The following is a 22,500-nucleotide window of genomic DNA, read 5'->3' as shown; positions in this document are numbered from 1 at the left end:
TTTGTATGTGTGCATATCTACCTAAATATTTAGGCATCACTTCTGACGGGCCGTGTGCACTAGTGAAGAAAAATAGGCGAATTAAAAGAATTAAAAGGGCCGTTAAAAATAAAGTTGTTTCCCATAATACCTTTGTTCTCTTGAACCATCTCTCACGGTGTTGTCTAAGGCAACATTGTGATGATCTCTCTTGATTCTCTAATCTTGACAAACACATCACGTAACTCGTAAATAATTGCACAACAGTCTGATTACAGCTCAAGAAGCCTAATTAACCAGAATGATTCATCCTGACCTCGAGTTATTCTCTTCAAAAAACAATCCTTTAACTATTCATTCTTTCTTCTAGGTTGCACAACAGTCGAGTTACATTGCTAAATTGTGCAATGGTGGTCATTTCTGTCAAGAAACGAATAATTGAGAATAACTTTGTATGAAAATTGCAATATATGAAGTGATAAAGCACTTTTAACAAGGTCGCTTTCTAGAAATGTTGATTGCTATTGTCACATTGGAGATGAATATAAGTAGACAATTTTGCTTCTTTTTAACTAATGTTCTCTCTCTCTCTCTCTCTCTCTCTCTCTCTCTCTCTCTCTCTCTCTCTCCTCTCTCTCTCTCTCTCTCTCATACACGCATATATATATACTGTATATGTATGTATGTATATATATATATATATATATATATATATATATATATGTGTGTGTGTGTGTGTGTATATATATATACAGTATATATATATATATATATATATATATATATATATATATATATATATATATGTGTATATATACAGTATATATATATATATATATATATATATATATATGAGGGTATATATATATAATATATATGTATATGGGAATATATATATATATATATATATATATATATATATATATATATATATAACATTATATGCATTTTCCTTTAATAGGGATAGCACACGAGGTGTCACCCACGGTAGGTTCACCAAATTTTAAAGAATAGTATAGCTAGAATCTAGCCCATGTTCACCCAGGTAGCAAACCATCACAGTTGACCAACGACCAGGTAACAATTCCCTACAAACGTCAAAACAATTTAAGGAAGGCCCCAAGAAACTCAGGTAGTCCTTTTAAACAATTCTAAACAAGCAAATGGTAGTTGGATAATTAGTTGGTTCCTCATGCTATCTGATTGCTCAAAACTATCTCGTCCAACCAATCAGCGCTAAGGAAACTTTTCCGAGCTAAAAGGGCACCCCTGCGAGTCTGTAAATCTGCCTCACCAAAAAAAAAAAATGACTATAGCTCTTAGGCAGAGGCTTATTAACATAGGCTGTGGATCTCTTCTGGCTTCGGGTCTAATATACCAATATTTAGAGGAATATCCCTTCCCTAGAGTATAGAAGGTTGAATGAAGTAAGTTTTGAAAACCATTCTTCATGGGACTTGGTAGTGTAATATATAAACGCACATACACAGATGTTTATATACATATGCAGCATATATATATATATATATATATATATATATATATATATATATATATATATATATACACATTACAGATCAATAGATATGTATGGATATCCACTATATATCCGTAGGCATATATGTATACATATTTACAGTATACATATCATGGATCACGCTCATCTCTCTCTCTCTCTCTCTCTCTCTCTCTCTCTCTCTCTCTCTCTCTCTCTCTCTCTCTCTCTATATATATATATATATATATATATATTATATATATATGTATATATATATACAAATTATATACATTGCATATAAAGATGTAAATATGCATATATATATACATATATATATATATATATATATATATATATATATATATATATATATATATATATCTTCATGTTTATATATATACACATTATCTTATTGTTCATCAAATTATAATTTCAGATGAATTCTTCCGGCCATGTGTATGCATAGTTTGGTTTTAATATTCACATGCAAGTAAATGACAGCATTAGTCACGTAAACCTGATAGCAGAACGACGAATGGTGTATCTGACATATTGTGCAATTGTGTTAATTTCTAAGTCATTTTTCTGGTAATCAAATTGGATCGATTGCAAGATCAAATAAATCATGATTTATTATTATTTCTGTTTGCAAGATTCAGTAATGAGAGAGAGAGAGAGAGAGAGAGAGAGAGAGAGAGAGAGAGAGAGAGAGAGAGAGAGAGAGAGAGAGAGAGAGAGAAGATCAAATAAATCATGATTTATTATTATTTCCGTTTGTAAGATTCAGTAATGAGAGAGAGAGAGAGAGAGAGAGAGAGAGAGAGAGAGAGAGAGAGAGAGAGAGAGAGAGAGAGAGAAGCTAATATTATTAAGATAGTAATGAGATAGAGAAAAAGAGGAAAGCTATTGTGAATAAGAGAATGAGAGAAAGAGAGAAGCTATTGTGAATAAGATAATAATGAGAGAGAGAGAGAGAGAGAGAGAGAGAGAGAGAGAGAGAGAGAGAGAGAGAGAGAGATAGAGAGAGTAAAGCTACTGTGAATAATAGTAATGAGAGAGATAGGGGAAATCTATTGGGAATGAGAGAGAGAGAGAGAGAGAGAGAGAGAGAGAGAGAGAGAGAGAGAGAGAGAGAGAGAGAGAGAGAGAGAGAGAGAGGAAAGCCATTGCATATGAGATACAAAAAGAGTACATTTTTAAATCCTATTTTCAATTCGAGGTAATTTTTCTATAATAAAATCCCTAATTGGTCTAAATACGTTGAATAACAAAGTGACGATAAAAGCTTTCGCATAACAATAACACGAAGTTTTCCTTTGATTGTAACGCTCACCTCCCCCCCCCCCTCAACCAACCAAACCCCCGATGCAATGATTGATCCCTTGCGACATAATTAATGATATTCTTCTCCCCGCAATGATGGCGGTCACAGCAGCAGATTATTATTATTATTATTATTATTATTATTATTATTATTATTATTATTGTTCTTGTTGTTATTACTCGCCAAGCTGTTGTCAATTCTTTTTAGCGAGGCAGATTTGCATCGACTCGGCGGGGTGCCCTTTTAGCTCGGAAAAGTTTCCTTCTAGCTGATTGGTTGGACAAGATAATTCTAACCAATCAGCGATCAGGAAACTTTTCCGAGCTAAAAGGGCACCGCTGCTAGTCGGTGCAAATACCCCTCATTAAAAGAAATTAACTATAGTTGGAAAAGCAATATGCTATAAGCCCAAAGGACTCCAACCGGGAAACATAAAATAATCTCCTCTTTTGACCTCGGCAGTGGTCGTTTCGGGAGTTGACCCTTCCATCATGTTCAAGGGCTTCTTCATCAAGGGCTTCAACGATGCGACCGGACAGCCCACAGGAATGTTCACCGACGCCCCCAAGACCATGGACTGTGATTCCACTGCGGTAAGTCCAGACTCCAGACCGTCTTACATCTTATTATTTTTAACTCCGTCAACAATGGTGGGAGGAGGTTATGTTTACGCCGTTGTTTGTCTCTTTGTTTGTTTGTTTGTGAACATCTTCTTGGTCACAATTTTAACTCTTAGTCGAGCTAAAAATCGAGAAATAAGCTGCCTTTACAGCTTATTTGCCATTCGTGTTTGCTGCAAACATATTCTTATTACAATTAACTTTTATATGATAAAATTCGAATGAAAACGCAAATTTCTCCAAGAGTTACGGTTTCGGAAATAACTGTATAAATGTGCAGCAAGGTCTATATTTAGACCTTGCTGTACAGTATATTGTTCACTGTAACTGAACAGTCAACCTTAACCATAAGTCTGGAATAAAAACGTAAATTTCTATAAAAAAGATTAAAATTTCAGTAGACGAGTTACGGTGTATGGGAAACCACTGTTCAGAATATTGATCTTTGTAAATGTCCAGTTGAGCGGCTGATAACATTTCGGTATAATATTCTCAGGTTCTTTCAAATAAAAAATTCAATGTTATTTATGATTCTAAGTGTTTTATTATGCGATGAAAAACTACATTGGTTACTCTGGCACTTTCATTCGCCCCAACTTTAGATATTTTTATCTTTGTGGATAAATATGTATGATACACTAACTCAAGTGTTTCATATCACTTGAAAATGCTAACTAAGCAATACATGAATTGTAATATATATATATATATATATATATATATATATATATATACTGTATATATATAAATAAATAAATTTATGTATATATAGTATATATATAGTGTATATATATTAAATATATATATATATATATATATATATATATATATATAAATTTATGTATATATAAATACATGTATATATATATATATATATAAATATATATATATATATATATATATATATATATATATATATATACGAAATAACAATCTCCTGGTTAAAATCAAAATGTTCAGAGGTAAGTCTCCTACGTAAGATCATAATGCGTCTCAAGAAGGTTTTCTTAAGTAAAAGATTCCAAAGTCCAACATGATTAGCAAGGACTCCAAGCTCACCCGTAAACTCCATGAAAAAATGCTCTTTTTTAAAGAAATCAGTTAATTCGCATTTTATTTGTATTTAAAGCTTATTACCTTTGGTTCTTACCTTTGAAGGTTCGTCAGTCGAAAGCATTCAAGTATGGGACCTACTGTACTATAATTTAGTTACAATTTTCGTAGAAATGGAGCTTATTCTCCCATATTTACGCATAAAACACAAATGAACATACAATTGCAAACCTACACTATTGAAAAACCTTGTTCTAATCTGTTCTCATCGGTATTTCAGTAAAATACAGCCGACCGTAATTTGTACTCTACTTTGTTATTATCTTTTACGGTTTTGTGACCGTAATATTAATCCTTTACGTCGATATATCCGTTTTCAAAAAGGGAAATACCTGGCAACATTTATTCCAGGAGATTTACCTTTCTTACGACAAATTTTTAAGAGTATTAAAAACAAAGCAATGACTTCTTTAAGAATGAAAATATACTTCAAACTAAAGTGTGTTTATAAACACAGCTAGTGCAGAGTATAATGGGGTTTTCAGTTCCCTTTGCCAAGACACAATCTATTTTCTTTATTTATTTTTATTTTTTTTTCATTATTATTATTATTTTTTTTTTTTTTTTCAGGACGGAGCTACTCACGCTGATGCTCAGCTGAAGGAGTCTGTCGTATTGGCATGGAAGCCTCCAACTGGATTCCAAGGATCCGTCACTTTCATGTGAGTAGAATTCGCGAGGAATGATATGGACAGGACTGTCTAATGGTTTCTGTATTACGTGTATATCTATATCTATCAATCTATCTACCTATTTATCTATCTATCTATCTATCTACCGATATATATATATATATATATATATATATATATATATATATATATATATATATACTGTATATATATATATATATATATATATATATATATATATATATATATATATATATATATGTTTGTGAGTAGAATTCGCGGGGAATGGTATGAACAGGACTGTCTAATGGTTTGTGTATGATATGTATATGTATATGTATATCTATCTATCTATCTATACACTGTATATATACATATGTATATATACATATATATACATATACATATATACACATATGAATATACATATATATATATATATAAATATATATATATATATATGTATATATATATATATATATATATATATATATATGTATGCACACATATACATACATACACACATATGAATATACATATACACACACATATATATATATACATATATATATATATATATATATATATATATATATATATATATATATATATATATATAAACTGTATACGTACTCATACAACCTAACGAACATTATGTACACACGTGCACACGGATACATCGTCAGAAAGTTTTACAACTATTCAAATGTTAAAATATGTAGGTGACTGTGGCAGTCATGTTGTTTACTTACTGCAGTCACCTTCTGTTGGAGAAAACAGCTTAATGATGACAAATGGACGCATGTGTACACACAAGATATTTCTAAACAACATATGGCATAAAATGTCTTTATACACAAAAATTTGTAACTAAAATATCCACTCATAATCCACTAACTTTCCAGTTATAAGATTATAGCGCTCAGATGTAGCTAAAGTGTCTGCTTTTAATTCTATATTTAATAAGTTATAAAAATATTATGACTTTTCTTCACACATTAGGCGGGAAATGTAAATTAGTTCAGTGGTCACATTCCTTTTGGTAAGGGTAGGAGAGACTCTTTAGCTATGGTAAGCAGCTCTTCTAGGAGAAGGACACTCCAAAATCAAACCATTGTTCTCTGGTCTTGGGTAGTGCCATAGCCTCTGTACCATGGCCTTCCACTGTCTTGTGTTAGAGTTCTCTTGCTTGAGGGTACACTCGGGCACACTATTCTATCGAATTTATGTTCCTCCTGTTTTGTTAAAGTTTTAATAATTTATCTAGGAAATATTTATTTTAAAGTAATTATGCTTAAAATTTTCTATTTTTCCTTGTTTCCTTTCTTCACTGAGCTATTTTCCCTGTTGGAGCCCCTGGGCTTATAGCATCCTGCTTTTCCAACTAGGGTTGTAGCTTAGCAAATAATAATAATAATAATAATAATAATAATAATAATAATAATAATAATAATAATAATAATAATAATAATAAATATAATAGATGGTTTGAAGTAAGTTTGATCATTACAAAGTTGGAATAATTTAGAGAATATTTGTTCACATTTCCAAGACAAATCCACTTAAGTTAGATTTCTTTGAAATAAAATCCTGGTAAGTAGAATTCTATATGATATTACCAAACAGTTTTATAATTAAATGAGCTGTACTCTTCTTAGGTATAAAGGTTGATTTATGAAATCTAACCTTAAGATGCTATTAAGTTTTCTATATGTCCATACATTTAACTTTAGTTGCATATGATATTCGGAACAAGAATTTAACCTTAACACCCATTAAAGTTTCTATACGTTTATACATTTAACCTTGAGTTGCATATGAGATTCATAAAGCCCTGTCCACACGATCGAGCATGCCCGACGGGCAAACAGTGATACCAGACGACAATAGTTAGTAACTAAGAATGAGGGTTAATGACGCCAGAAGCGGGAAAACCACAGACAGGGATCTGGCACCATACAGTGTTGTCAGATCCCTGCCTTTAGTTTTCCCGCTTCTGACGTCATCAACCCTCATTTTCACTAACTATTGTGGCCTGGTATCACTGTCTGCTCGTCGGGCATACTCGATCGTGCGGACAGGGCTAAACATCCATCATTTATTAAATACCTTCAAACATATATATTCCTCTTTCACATTGATAATTTTCATTTACCAATAAGTTTATATTTACCAATCATGTATAAGTATTACATAAACTCTCTTAATCCTATTTATTCTAAAATCGTAACTATCTTTTAGTTTATTAACTGCATCAATTAACACGGGTGTCAATTATTCACTAAAAATTAGCATATCCATAATTTCCAATCGTTCAACTCATCCCAAAACATACCTGTCATGCAGATAATTGACTTTACTAATTAATACACGCGTAATTGTTAATTAAAATAATTTCTTTAATCTATTATTAATTGGTAGTTTTCCTTCCATTCCAGGGCAACAATCGTCATGGAACGACCCATCTTCTGGACTGGTGTCGTGTCAGATTCCATCACATTTGCCTGAGAACTTCATTCATAATGCGTCCAGTCTCGCCTCATCTCTTTGCGAATCTTCCGTTACTCCTTTCCACCTACTTTTGTCTGAACCCAAGACCTACATAATGGGCTTTCTGTGGGTCTTGGGTCTGAACCTCAAGTTTAAACACTTCGATAACAACTTCTGATCCTTGAAGCTTATACAACTTCGATATGTTTTCCTGAAAGTTAAACTGACATTTTGATACTTTTTTTCGGAACCTCAAACTAACAGAAACTTTCATCTTTTCTCGAGCCTCAAATTTGAACACTTCGATACCTCCTTCTGACCCTTGAAGCTTATACTACTTCGATATGTTTTCCTGAAGGTAAACTGACACTTCGATACACTTTTCGGAGGCCTAAACTAACAGAAACTTTCGTCATTTCTCTGAACCTCAAGTTAAAACACTTCGATACCTCTTTTTGATCCTTGAAGCTTACACTACTTTGATATGCTTTGCTTAAAGTTAAACTGATACTTCAATACATTTTTCGGATCCTCAAACTAACACAATCTTTCGTCATTTCTCTGAACCTTAAGTTTAAACACTTCGATACCTCTTTTTTTTTTATCCTTGAGCTAACACTACTTCGATACTGAAAGTTAAACTAATACTTTTTCTTCTGAACCTTAAGCTAACAAACTTTCGGCTTTTCTCCCGGATTTCTTCTGATCTGTTTAAAATTTCAACAGCATTGATTCTTAAGGACTTTTTCTTATCTATAGTTATTTTCTTTTGATTAAATGTTTTATTATCTAACGACTAAATATTTTTAAAGGGGTTATTAACCTCCTCCAAATGTTTTAAAAGACTGGAAAATATTTCTTGACAGGATACATTCGTCCTTCCGGATACTTACTCAACGAATCGATCACCAAGAGGAATCTTACAAAGGTATTCTTTTATAATAACTACATAAATAAATAGATTTGATAAATTTTACATTTTGGGTAAGAATTGCATTCCCAGGACCTTTTTTGTAAGAAAGCAATTTTCTAAAATTTTCAGATATTTAAAACTTCTGTTGAGTTTTACTTCATTGCGTAAACTTTTTTTCGCAATACTTGTCTTATTTTCATATTCATTTTAACAATTCTTTTGTGTGTTCTAGATTTATTACCTATCACTCTTGAGTAATCTTCTTTAATGTCAGTTCTGTCATTCTCAAGAATCAGCTTAATTTAATTTTTTTTTTCTTTTTTTTAGTCATGCAGATTTTCACAATTCATAATTGCCCCTTTTGCAAAGAGGATAAATAAACATATTCCAAGCGTAATTATCTAATTATCTATTCTATAATCAATGTATGATTTCATGGTATTTATTAATTCACTTTCATAGCTCCCACGGTGTTTCTGTTTGTACATTTTACACAAAGATGATCAACTTCACAGAGCTTACTCACTTATATCTAAAAATCTAACATTAATCATTCATTTGAATTTAATATTTATGATACAATAAAGATGACTTAAATAATCCTGTGTTTTTTTAAGCATGAGATACATAAGCTATGTTTATCTGATTAAAGTCATATTGTGAACTTTATTGTAAAAATATATTTTAATGTCTTTTTCAAAATTAATTCTTTACATAGAAAACTCAGTTTTCGCCAAAACGTGATGCAAGACAGTCACTTCTATGACTCATCTTCCTTCGGGTAAAAACCCTCACAGAGTTCCATTCTTTGTTGTTGTTGTTGTTGTTGTTGTCGAAACGTCCATAACTAATCAAAATTTTCACCGATATAAAAGAAATGAAATAATAAAAAAAAACCCTTCTGCATTCGACGTTCTTTGTTGTTGTTGTTGTTGTTGTTGTTGCTGTTGCTGTAGAAATGTCCATAAATAAACAAAATTTCCACTGATATAAAAGAAATGAAATAATAATAAAAAAAAAACTTCTGCATTCGAGGTTCTTTGTTGTTGTTGAAATTTCTATAACTAAACAAAATTTCCACCGATATAAAAGAAATGAAATAATAATAAAAAAAAACTTCTGCATTCGAGGTTCTTTGTTGTTGTTGTTGTTGAAATTTCTATAACTAAACAAAATTTCCACCGATATAAAAGAAATGAAATAATAAAAAAAAAACTTTCTTCATTCGATGTTCTTTGTTGTTGTAGTTGAAATGTTCATAACTAAACAAAATTTCTACAGATATAAAAATGAAATTAAAAAAAAGAAAAAAGAAAAATCAACATTCGAGGATTCTACGTCATATCCTATCAATATTTTTCGATTCAGAAGACGTTCAGATGTTCTGAAAACATGTGAATAATGTATTAGCAAAATTGCAAAATTGCTTTTTTTTTCTTTTTTCTTTTTTTGCAACGTTTTGTTGGACGTAATGGTTTAATTTAAAAATCAACTCTTGAGCATCGTTTTGTTGGACGAAATGTTGCAACAAATTAAAAAAAAAAAACTGTGCAACGTTTTGTTGGACGAAATGTTGCAACAAATTAAATTCTTTTTGTGCAAAGTTTTGTTGGACGAAATGTTGCAACCATTTTTTTTTGTGCAACGTTTTGTTGGACGAAATGTTGCAACACATTTAAAAGGTCAAATGATCTTGATAGTAAGCGTGTTATTGCTGTTGATATTTATATATTGAACAAATAAATTTATCATAAAGAGACGATAAATATTCATAAATACAATTATCTTGAGATAAAATTCTCAATGATTTTTTTACTTAAATTAGGATAAAATTCCCAAAGTTTTTTCCCATATGTTATAAAAAGACGATAAATATGAATAAGCATATTTATCTGGATATGAAATTCTCAAAGACTTTTTCCCATATATATTATAACACGACGAAAAATATTCATAAGTACATCTTATCTAGAGATGAAATTCTCAAAGACTTTTTCCCATATATATTATAAAAAGACGATAAATATTTAAAAGTACATTTATCTAGAGATGATGTTCTCAAAGACTTACTCCCATATATATTATAAAAAGACGATAAATAATCATAAGTACATTTATCTAAAGATGAAATTCTCAAAAAAAGAAAAAAAAAAAAAATTCTACCTTTAATTTAGCCCTAATTATTTTAGAATCAAACGAACCGACATCAGCAAAAGTTCAAAATTCAGACTTTTTTTCTCTCTCTCCCTGAAGGCAAAGTGAAATCCTGTATCAAAGGAAGGGAACCTTTTAGGTCTTAAAAAGAAAACAACGAAACGAAATACGAGAGGTCAAACGTTGAACCCTTGGACGGACCGATGCAAAAGGCTACGAGGGGAGGGGGGCGGTGGGGGACTGGCCGGGGGGGGGGGGGGTAGGCAATGGGGGCTGACGGGGGTTAGATTAAATCGACTACAAGGTCACGCTGTTTGCAATAAAGGTGAAACCATTGTTTCACGATGTGGGAGAGGTAGAAGAGGAGGGTAAAACTATGTAAGAGAGGTAGAAGAGGAGGGTAAAACTACTGTATGTAGGAGAGGTAGAAGAGGAGGGTAAAATTATGAAGGAGAGGTAGAAGAGGAGGAACTGAGATATGAAGGAAATTATCTTCCAAGAAAAATTACTTTTTTTTTCATCTTACCTTACATATAACTGGTTAAGTTAATTAGACTTACCTTCAATATTGCTTCGTAAATAAAACTGTAATAGTATCCTTTAAGTTTAGATCCTGGGTACGTTTTACTAGATTAGTAAAAATAAAATAAAAAAATAATAAAAAAAAATAAAAAAAACTTAAAAAATTGTTAGCACAAATCACCAAGGCATTTACGAAATGGATTACATTATCCTATAGCTACAAAAATAAACAAATGCTGAGGAGGCGCAACATCTAAGAGAGAGAGAGAGAGAGAGAGAGAGAGAGAGAGAGAGAGAGAGAGAGAGAGAGAGAGAGAGCAATCATGATGTATTTTCACAAAAGAAAAAAAAAAGGCCAAGAGTACTAACTTATTCATAGGCTGTTTATGCTTGGAGAATTAGTAGTGTCATCTTAACCATCAAGAGGAGAAGTGCAGACAGCATTTTCCAATTGGCTTTCCATAGTCTCCAGTTTGCTAAGGATTGTCGCCACCTACGGAAAGAGCAAAAATCAATATTCAATCATTTGTTGTTGTTATTATTATTATTATTATTATTATTATTATTATTATATATATATATATATATATAGATAGATAGATAGATAGATAGATAGATAGATATCAAATTTATGTGTGTATATACATACAGTATATATATATATATATATATATATATATATATATATGAGTGAAAGTAATACTATTCAAACAGGTTTTTATTTCAATTTTGCTTAATACCTAATCATGAATTAGCTTAAAATGGGAAAAGTATATATTTCCTGGTACAAAATTCACTCTACATAACCCCTCTTTCTTTCATGAAACTCTTCCAGAGAAGATAACAACTAGGATTGTAGCTTAGCTAATAATAATAATAATAATAATAATAATAATAATAATAATAATAATAATAATAATGATGATGATGATGATGATAATAATAATGATAATAATAATAATAATAATAATCATGATAATGATCATAATAGTAGTAGTAGTAATAATAATAATAATAATAACAATAATAATAATGATGATACTACTATTACTACTACTACTACTAATAATAATAATAATAGGAAAGCGATATAAAAATAACATCGTCTTCCAGCAGTGGCACAGAATTACCTGACTTGGTAAGGGCGTCTCTGGCGCATCGATCCCAGCCAGAAAAGAAGCCGAAAGAGGCCTCGGAGGTTCCTTTAGGCCTCCGGCATTTTCACTCCTTCCTCCTTGGATACTGCCCGTCTATGGTGAAAGAAAAATAAAAGAAAAATAGAAGGGATTCACCGGTGAAAAGGTCTATTTTCATTGCTAGGTGCAAGGTGAAGATACGTTGAAAACTTATTAATACAGATCTGGTAATAAGAAAAATATGGAATATAAAATTCTACAGATCTGGTAATAAGGAAAATATAGAATATACAATTCTATGTAATACACCAGATCATGAAATCTATATAATAGAGAACATGTTAAACGGAAAATATGAAATCTCTAAAATTAAAAGTATTTTGAATGTTTCTATCATGTGATTGAAGATAATTAATGCTACTTTAGTTTGCTTTCGTATCATTATTGCTTTCTGGTCTCTTAGTATTATTCCCAAAGTGATATTCTTTTAACATATAAGGAAAAGAATGGACATGGGCCGGACATACAATGAGAATGACCGACAATAGATGGGCATTTACAATAACAGAATGGGTCCCTTAAGACTGTAAAAGAAGTAGGGGAAGGAAGAGAAGACGATGGACTGACGAAGTAAGAATGTTTTCTAGTGTGGACTGGCAAAGAAAGTCCATTAACAAACGCAAGTGGAAGGACATGCCTAAAAATTGCAAAAGAAGCAGGGGAAGGAAGAGATGACGACGGATTGACGAACTAAGTAAGTATGCTGGTGTGGACTGGCATAGAAAGACCATTAACAAACGCAAATGGAAGAACATGTCTAAATATTGCAAAAGACGCAAGTGGAAGGACATGCCTAAAAATTGCAAAAGAAGCAGGGGAAGGAAGAGATGACGACGGATTGACGAACTAAGTAAGTATGCTGGTGTGGACTGGCATAGAAAGACCATTAACAAACGCAAATGGAAGAACATGTCTAAATATTGCAAAAGACGCAAGTGGAAGGACATGCCTAAAAATTGCAAAAGAAGCAGGGGAAGGAAGAGATGACGACGGATTGACGAACTAAGTAAGTATGCTGGTGTGGACTGGCATAGAAAGACCATTAACAAACGCAAATGGAAGAACATGTCTAAATATTGCAAAAGAAGCAGGGAAAGAAAGAGAAGACGATGGATTGACGAACTAAGCAAGTTAGCTAGTGTGGACTGGCAAAGAAAGACCATAAACAAACGCAAGTGGAAGGACATGTCTGAGGCCTTTCTTCTGTAGTAGACTAGCTACGGCTGACGATGATGATGATGATGATGATGATGACGATGATGATGATAAAATCTCTAAAATACTTAGGCAGTAAGATTTATGCTCTCATCACTAGATCAAAATATATTAAAATACAATAGGATACATAAAATAGAGATACTATTAGGCTTTCCCTCTAAGAACAGCTAAATCCAATCTACTTTCAGTAAAAGTGAAAGCAACCTGCTTTCGTAAAAGTCCCCTTTCTATTCCTGAAAGTGGCAGGGTAGAAAAAAACCACGCCTTATAAATAGGATCTACCACTATACAGTGGATGGGTTGGTGAAAGATTGGCATGTCAAAAAAAATGCCCGGCGAATATCCATGTTATTCATAAACAATTCGTTTTCCTTGCTTCGCGTGCTGATAGGCCTATGCTGTGTTTTCTTTTAGATTGGAAAAATATAAAAACAAGATGTATTATCTAGAGAGAGAGAGAGAGAGAGAGAGAGAGAGAGAGAGAGAGAGAGAGAGAGAGAGAGAGAGAGAGATGCAATGTTACCTTTTAGATTGAAAAATACAAAAAACAAGTGGTATTATCCATGGGGAGAGAGAGAGAGAGAGAGAGAGAGAGAGAGAGAGAGAGAGAGAGAGAGAGAGAGAGAGAGAGATATCTGCCAATATGGATATCAATTTTTGATAGAGGTTTATAAACAAACAGAAAAACGTAATAAAAAAGGATTTACGAAGTAAATCATAAAGGATCACTGTGTGGAAAATAGGGTAAAATATAAACTTTAAAACTATACTCAATTTTTTAATGAGACCCATTTGTACAGACTCGCAGCGGTACCCTTTTAACTCGGAAAAGTTTCCTGATCACTGATTGGTTAGAATTATCTTGTTCTACCAATCAGCGATCAGAAAACATTTCCGAACTAAAAGGGCACCCTGCGAGTCTGTGCAAATCTGCATCACTAAAAAGAATTGACTATACACATTTTTGTTTTAAAATAAGGAAAAGGGTTCAGTTTACAGAGAGAGAGAGAGAGAGAGAGAGAGAGAGAGAGAGAGAGAGAGAGAGAGAGAGAGAGAAAGTAGCTTTATTTTGCCGTAGCTCCGGCAAGGCCTATAAATTTCTGTGGTGTAGTTTGTAGGCCTAGTTCCTACTAGAGCTTTTCTTATATCATCAGATATTTTCTTTTCTTACAGAAATATCTCACGAGTCTCGAAGATAAGACGAAAGGAAAATAGAAAGTCAAAGGGAATTACTAAAAGTTAACAATCCAGTTGTTATTGAATATCAATATTTATAAATAAAGAGAATAAAGGGATGAATAATACTACGGAAAATGGATCTTAAAGACAGAATTGGAAACTTGGAAGGAGTATCACTGGCATTTAGGGAAATTAAATATGAAGCGCAAGATTTACTGGTATAATTGTATCCACTTATTTTTGTATACCATTTAGTTCTTCAAAAAGAGAAGGGATGGGTAATGTTGGAGTAAGTTTATTCATATGCATATCATTTATATGGCATATACACAAATACAAATATAAATACAAATAACTCTTTCTGAATAGGGATACCTTAACATGGGGAAAGGATTTTTGTATCGCTACGATCACTAAAGCTGTACTAGTTAGGGCCCACCATACTAGGTTGGTTTTCTGTGACCGATCAGATGAAAATCTCCCAGCATCACCAATCTGCAGTGGCCAGCGCGGTGATGAAAATGGCCAAACCCCAGACATGACTAAAGACATATGAGGCCTTTGTCCTGCAGTGGACTAGAAACCGCAGCATTTGTTGTTGTTGTTATAAATGGATAAATGAAAGGAGAGCTATATAAGGCGGGTGATACCATAGAAAAAAAAAGACGTGATCAAGAAATTCATGCGTGTATAAGTGCAGGCGTTTACTCACTTGAAGAAGAAGAAGAAGAAGAAGAAAAGAGAGAGAGAGAGAGAGAGAGAGAGAGAGAGAGAGAGAGAGAGAGAGAGCAGGAGTTTATTCACTTGAAGAAGAAGAAGAAGAAGAGAGAGAGAGAGAGAGAGAGAGAGAGAGAGAGAGAGAGAGCAGGAGTTTATTCACTTGAAGAAGAAGAAGAAGAAGAAGAAGAAGAAGAGAGAGAGAGAGAGAGAGAGAGAGAGAGAGAGAGAGAGAGAGAGAGCAGGAGTTTATTCACTTGAAGAAGAAGAAGAAGAAGAAGAAGAAGAGAGAGAGAGAGAGAGAGAGAGAGAGAGAGAGAGAGAGAGAGAGAGAGAGAGAGAGTGTCTTACCTTGTTACAAGGTCTGGGAGTTGGGGGACCACTATACAGCAACGACGCATCTGGTACTGGGGTTATGTGAACAGCAGGATAATCACCAGGTACGGTTAAATCCCCACTTTGCTCTAGCACAATAAAAAAAAAGGAATAAGTTAACAAATGATAAGAAAATATATAGAATAGAGAGGTTAGAGTTCTCTTGCTTGAGGATACACTCGGGAAAACTATTGTATCTAATTTTTCTTCCTCTTGTCTTGTAAAAGTATTTATAGTTTATATAGGAATTATTTATTTTAATGTTGTTACTGTCCTTAAAATATTTCTTTTTTCTTCGTTTCCTTTCCTCACTGGGCTATTTTCCCTGTTGGGCCCCTGGGCTTATAGCATTCTGCTTTTTCAACTAGGGTTGTAGCTTAGCAATTAATAATAATAATAATGATAATAAATAATTTATAATTAAGTTGGATTTACACATTCCTACCTAATTCATTGGTGTCATTAAGGCTACTGATGCAATGGCTACTTTGTGCGAAACAAGGAAAAGAAAAATATCACATTTCATGTTAACAAATATGAGGAGAGCATTATGCTAATGAATTAATGTTATGGTTGGAGATAAATTGTGAAATTTTATTAAAATCATTGATAAGAATTGATAACACTCGAGGAAAAGAAAAATATTACATTTCGATTGATCAAATATGAGGAAGGCATTATGCTAAAGTATTACTGTTATACCCGTAGATGCATTATAGAATTTTCTGAAAATTATTATCAACAGTTGAAAAGACTTTCTACTTCATTTGTTTGCGTCAGTGACCCAAGTAACTGTGACGAAGGGTAATGCCTAATCAAGCAATCATTTGCTTGTTAGCAGCCACATCAAAGTGAGATATGACATAAGTTTGAGTTTTTAAACTTGAAACAGACTTAGCAAATAAGATTTATATTCACATTATAATGATGAAATGTTCTCCACCTACAGGAGGAATGTGATAATAGGCAGATAAGCACCACATCAAACTAGGTCACGTGACAATGAGGGACAAAGATACTCTGACCAATTAAGTAAGATATGAATGAAAGGTGGTGGTGTAGACCCCCTCCCCCCCCAATCTACTAATACTTTCCCCTATAGCAGTAGTAATGCTGTTTTGTTTTGTTAAAGTATTTATAGTTTATATATGAAATTTCTATTTTAATGCTGTTACTGTCCTTAATATATTTTATTTTCCCTTGTTTCCTTTCCTCACTGGGCTATTTTTCCTGTTGGGGCCCCTGGGCTTATAGCATCTTGCTTTACCAACTAGGGTTACAGCTTAATAATAATAATAATAATAATAATACTTATAGCTTACCTCCAGGAGGAATGTAGCAAGCTGGTGGAGGGACTTCTAACCTTATGACCTTTTGCGAAGCCTCGTGTATGCCCTCGGTTACAAGGGGCGCAGCCATAGCCCCAGGAAGTTCTCCCGAGTCAGCTACGACGCCTGAGTCGGCATCAGAAGGAGAGGCCCTTAGAATAGACTTTGCTGGACTCGGAGGGGCTGAGCCACTGGCGGCGCTGTTCAAAGAACTCCGACGAGACCCTGGCTGAAGGAGACTTTGGGTTCCCGGAAGTCCATCTCCTGAAATTTAAGTTAATTCGGGTTAGGTTTTCAGTTCAGCTGAGAAACTCAAGGTAATAGTTTTAATGTGTCTTCATATTTCCATCGCTCGAGCACACTATTCTATCTTATTTCTCTTCCTCTTATTATTTTGAAGTTTTTATAGTTTATATGTGTTAGATTGATTTTAATGTTATTAGTCTTTTAAACTTTTCTTGTAGTATATTTCCTTATTTCCTTTCCTCACTGAGCTATTTTCCCTGTTAGAGCCCTTGGGTTGTGGCTTAGCAAGTAATAATAATAATAATAATAATAATAATGATAATAATAATAATAATATGCACAGGCTGTTTATTCCAGGAAAAACAATCATTAAAGCTTCCGTATTATTGTGCTAAATCAATGATAAATATTCTAGTCAGATTCTCGTAATCCCGGCATCTCATACATCATGTAATTAGTAGCAATTATAAAAAGTGCATGGACATCATAAAAAATTGGCTAATCTCATCAGTTATGAATGTTATTACAAGTTATCTTATACAGTATTACATTGATACTTCTGAGAATATTACAGAACAATGTCTTTTATTATTCATTTATTACAAAAAAAAAAAAAACTAAAGCTGAGATTAGAATTATATATCAAATTACTTTGCAATTAGAGGAAAATTCTTTTCCGACATTCGGAAAGTGAGATCTTAATGAATATAAAATGACAAATTTTAAAACAGGTAAATCAGTTCATTGCTTGAACTTTCCACATTCGTTCTTAACTGCATTCGAATAAGTCCTAAAAAAACTCAAACATGATCTGGAATCAAAATTAACTGTAATAAAAAAGGAAGTGGGATCGGAAATTACCTTAAGTCGAAACTGAACTGGAATCGAAAATAATCTGGAAATAAAACTGACCGAGAATCAAAACTAGTCTGGAATCAAAACTGAACTGGAATCAAAACTGACCTGGAATCAAAACTGACCGAGAATCAACACTGACCGAGAATCAAAACTGACCGAGAATCAAAACTACCTGGAATCAAAACTGAACTGGAATCAAAACTGACCTGGAATCGAAACTGACCGAGAATCAAAACTACCCTGGAATCAAAAGGGAACTGGAATAAAAACTGACCAGGAATAAAAACTGACCAAGAATCAAAACTACCCTGGAATCAAAACTGAACTGGAATCAAAACTGAACTGGAATCGAAAATAATCTGGACCTAAAACTGACCGAGAATCAAAACTGACATAGAATCGAAATTGATTAAGAAACCAAACTAACCTTGAGTCAAAACTGACCAAGAATCAAAACTGACCTAAAATCTAAACTGACCCACCATCTAAACTGACCTACCATCTAAACTGACCTAAAATCTAAGCTAACTTAGGATCGAAAATGAAATTGAGTAAAAACTGAAAAAGAATCGAAATTGGCCTACAATCCTAGCTGAACTAGAAACGAAACTCACCCAGAATAGAAACAGATATATAATTGTAACAAACCAGGAATCAAAGCTAACTTAGAACCAGCATTGATCTACAACCAAAACTGACCTGGAATCGAAACTGTACTGGCATAAAACTGACCTGGAATAAAAACTGATATACAACCAAAACTGACCTGGAATTAAAACTTATCTAAAACCAAAACTAACTTGAAACCAAAACTGACCTGGAATCAAAACTAACCTACGACCAAAACTGACCTGGAATTAAAACTGATCTACCACGAAAACTGACCTGGAATCAAAACTGACCTACATCCAAAACTGACCTGGAATTAAAACTGACCTACAACCAAAAACGACCTGAAACCAAAAACTTACCTGGAATGGCACTCAGAGGAGGAGGAGGCCGAAGATGGGCCGAGGCCTGTGTAGGAGGGGGAGTCGTCGGTGCTGTGTAAACGGCCACTTCCGGAACTGTTCCTTTTTCTCTTTTCTTAGAATCCTCTCTATCAAGGGCGTCACTATCCTCGACGGACAGTGCAGGGACTACGAGTTCCTCGACGGGCGTCTCCTCTAGTAAGGAACCATGAATTAGCGACGATGGAGAGGAATTATTATTCCTTATGAAACATTTCTTATTATTAAGAGCGTTATTGGAATGAAGATTTCGTGACATTCTCGTTTCCTTGTGTGCTTCAACATTGATACAGTTTTACTTCTATTAAACATGCAAAGATAAACACACGCACAAACACAAAGAAATACAACGTGTAATATAAACATATATATATATATATATATATATATATATATATATACATATATATATATACATACACACATATATATATATATATATATATATATATATATATATATATATATATATGTATATATATATATATATAAATATATATATTTATATATATACATATACATATATACATTTATATATACATACACACACATATATAAATGTATATATATGTATATATATATATATATATATATATATACATACTGTATATATATAATACCAACAATAACAAACGCAGCCATTTCTAGTCCGCTGCAAGACATAGGCTTCACACAGGTTAATGTTTGGCCAGTTTTCATCACCACGCTGACCAGTATGAATTGGTCGATAATGGGAGACTTTCGTCTAATCGCTCACAGCAAACCAACCTAGTATGCCTGTCCCTGACTATTACACCTTTTCTGATTATGGCAATACACAAACTCTTTCACTACGTTAAGGTATCCCCGCTTCAATATTGGTTAGTTTTTCTCAAATAACAGGACGGTTCTTCCCTCTGATTTCATTTGGCGGAACAACATGATTTCTTACCTTCGTCCTCTTCTTCAGCATTCAACTCAGCTTCCCTTTCTGCTGCTGACCGCATGCCGAGCATGTCCTAATCAAAACAGAAGAAAAATTACGTTTTTAGAGCTTGAGATGTAATGAAAACCTGCGACGAATTCATCATTGTCTTCTATGTAAATTCAAGTAAGGGAGAGGACAAACACGCATAAGGTCTTCAATCAGAAATACATTTCTTTCAATTCGAAAAATATACGTTAAAAGAGATAATTCATGGTAGTTCCAAGAAAAAAGACGAATAATATATTTAAATATAATGGGTTACTTATGGTGCCTTTGTAATTAAAAAATGACCGTGAATAACTCATTAGAATAAAAACGAGGCCCTTTGCGTCAATAGGCGTAGGAGATGATGACGAGATGAGAATAAAAACAGGGGACTCAGGGTTTCTTTAAATTCAAGAGACGTTCTTGCATAAAAAAGAAATTCCACATTTGAAAAAAAAAAACGATTAATATACATAAAAATAATGGGTTACATATGATATATTTGTAGTTTTAGAAAAAGTGCTATGAGCAACACTCATTAGAATAAAAACCGGTAACTAATTGTTCCTTTAGATTTAGGAGACGTTCTGACATACGAAAGGCTTCACAATTAGAAAAAGGGTATGAAATACATACAATAATGAATTACTTATGGTGCCTTTGCAATTGAAAAATGGTAACATACATCAAAATAATGAGTTACACATGGAGCCCTTGCAATTGAGACAAATGGGGGAGAACACTCATTAGAATAAAAACAGATGACTTAGATTTCCCTTAAATTTAAAGGCGGGATTACACGGTCGAACGGTTCGTCGAAAGCGGTTCGACAGACACTAGTTTGAAGTGATGTTCGAACGTGTGAACGGGGTATTTGGTTGTCGAACACAATCGTCGAACGGTTCGAAGAAAGTCTGTTATCGCCTGACTTCTGTGAGCGGATCTTCAATGTCCACAAACCTTATGGCTTTTGTGGCTGAGGCCACCTCTTCTAACCGGGTTCTAATAGCCATGCCTTCTCCATCATGAGGCTCAATACTACACAGTATTCTAGTAGTTTTATTCCATCTGTGACCAAGTTGTGGAATGATCTTCCTAATCGGGTAGTTGAATCAGTAGAACTTCAAAAGTTCAAAGATGCAGTAAATGTTTTCACGTTGAACAGCCTGACATAAGTCTTTTTATAGTTTATATATGACATATCTGTTTTGACGTTGTTACTGTTTGTAGAATGATTTATTGTTAATATGTTCTCATCATTTATTCATTTTCTTATTTCCTTTCCTCACTGGTCTATTTTCCCTATTGGAGCCCTTGGGCTTATAGCATCTTGCTTTTCCAACTAGGGTTATAGCTTGGCTAATAATAATAATAATAATAATAATAATAATAACTGTTCGATCGTGTAAACCCCGCTTAAGAGACGTCTTAACCTAAAAACAAAATGGGGAGCTCACCTTCACCAGTCCCGTGACGAAGTTGAGCAGTTCGTACTGATTCTTCTCGTTGGCGATTTCCTCTTTGGTGACGGAGAAGGCGTCTCCCAAGATGGTGAAGAACATGTTCAGCACGATGAACGTCATCACGAAAATGAAGACGAAGTAGAAAGACACCCCGAACCACCCGTAGTGGTCCTTCATGTACACCATGTCAATGTCACCTGAGGTCAATCAGAGTTTACTATGGAATCAGAATCGTTATCATAATAACAGCAAACATCAACATTATGGAATCTGAATCGTTATCACAATAACAACAGCAAATACAGCCCTCTCTAGTCCACTGCAGGACAAAGGCCCCAGACATGTCAATTCTTCTCATAACAGCACAGGAGCTTAAATCATGGAGAGTATAATCAAACAATTTTAGAGAGTATTTTCCAAATCCATCCACAGGCCCATGTTCCCTCATTCCAGCTGAATGGATCCCTTGTTTGTTCTACTTATTTACAGAATTTTTTTTTCTTTTTACTTTACAGAAGATATGGTTTTATTTCTTTTTTTTTTTTTTTACTTTACAGATTTTTTTTTCTAAATAACAAAAAATGCTCTTCTCGGTTGGAAGTTAATCATGATTTTACAAATAGGAAACGGATGTTTTCATACAAAAAATTGACCTGATCTTGCAAATTGTAAATAGGTTTTTATTAAAAAAATATATAACCTAACGATAATCA

At 33.3% G+C, this 22,500-nt stretch overlaps 2 protein-coding genes across 2 annotated transcripts in view; one reads left to right on the top strand and one right to left on the bottom strand.

Annotated features, from left to right (window-relative positions):
• The window catches only part of LOC137656992 (defense protein l(2)34Fc-like), a 30,016-nt gene extending 21,596 nt beyond the window's left edge, over window positions 1-8,420 (top strand). The window contains exons 3-5 of the mRNA XM_068391340.1: window positions 3,264-3,394; window positions 5,105-5,196; window positions 7,605-8,420. Of these exons, the coding sequence (XP_068247441.1) occupies window positions 3,264-3,394; window positions 5,105-5,196; window positions 7,605-7,674 (293 nt within the window). The 3' untranslated portion in view covers window positions 7,675-8,420. The remainder of the gene's footprint in view (window positions 1-3,263; window positions 3,395-5,104; window positions 5,197-7,604) is intronic.
• Window positions 1-22,500, bottom strand: part of LOC137657645 (uncharacterized) — a 444,763-nt gene that overhangs the window by 194,038 nt on the left and 228,225 nt on the right. Inside the window, exons 46-52 of the mRNA XM_068392046.1 lie at window positions 21,782-21,984; window positions 20,304-20,370; window positions 19,334-19,528; window positions 17,253-17,522; window positions 15,907-16,019; window positions 12,376-12,495; window positions 11,615-11,738 (exon numbers count right to left, since the gene is read on the bottom strand). Coding sequence (XP_068248147.1) covers window positions 11,658-11,738; window positions 12,376-12,495; window positions 15,907-16,019; window positions 17,253-17,522; window positions 19,334-19,528; window positions 20,304-20,370; window positions 21,782-21,984 — 1,049 coding nt within the window. The 3' untranslated portion in view covers window positions 11,615-11,657. The remainder of the gene's footprint in view (window positions 1-11,614; window positions 11,739-12,375; window positions 12,496-15,906; window positions 16,020-17,252; window positions 17,523-19,333; window positions 19,529-20,303; window positions 20,371-21,781; window positions 21,985-22,500) is intronic.

The sequence above is a fragment of the Palaemon carinicauda genome, chromosome 18 (genome assembly GCF_036898095.1).
Source record: "Palaemon carinicauda isolate YSFRI2023 chromosome 18, ASM3689809v2, whole genome shotgun sequence".
In the NCBI taxonomy this organism is placed as follows: Eukaryota; Metazoa; Arthropoda; class Malacostraca; order Decapoda; family Palaemonidae; genus Palaemon; species Palaemon carinicauda.
Note: the sequence above shows the minus strand (reverse complement) of the source record. Positions and strands in the feature narration are given on the sequence as shown.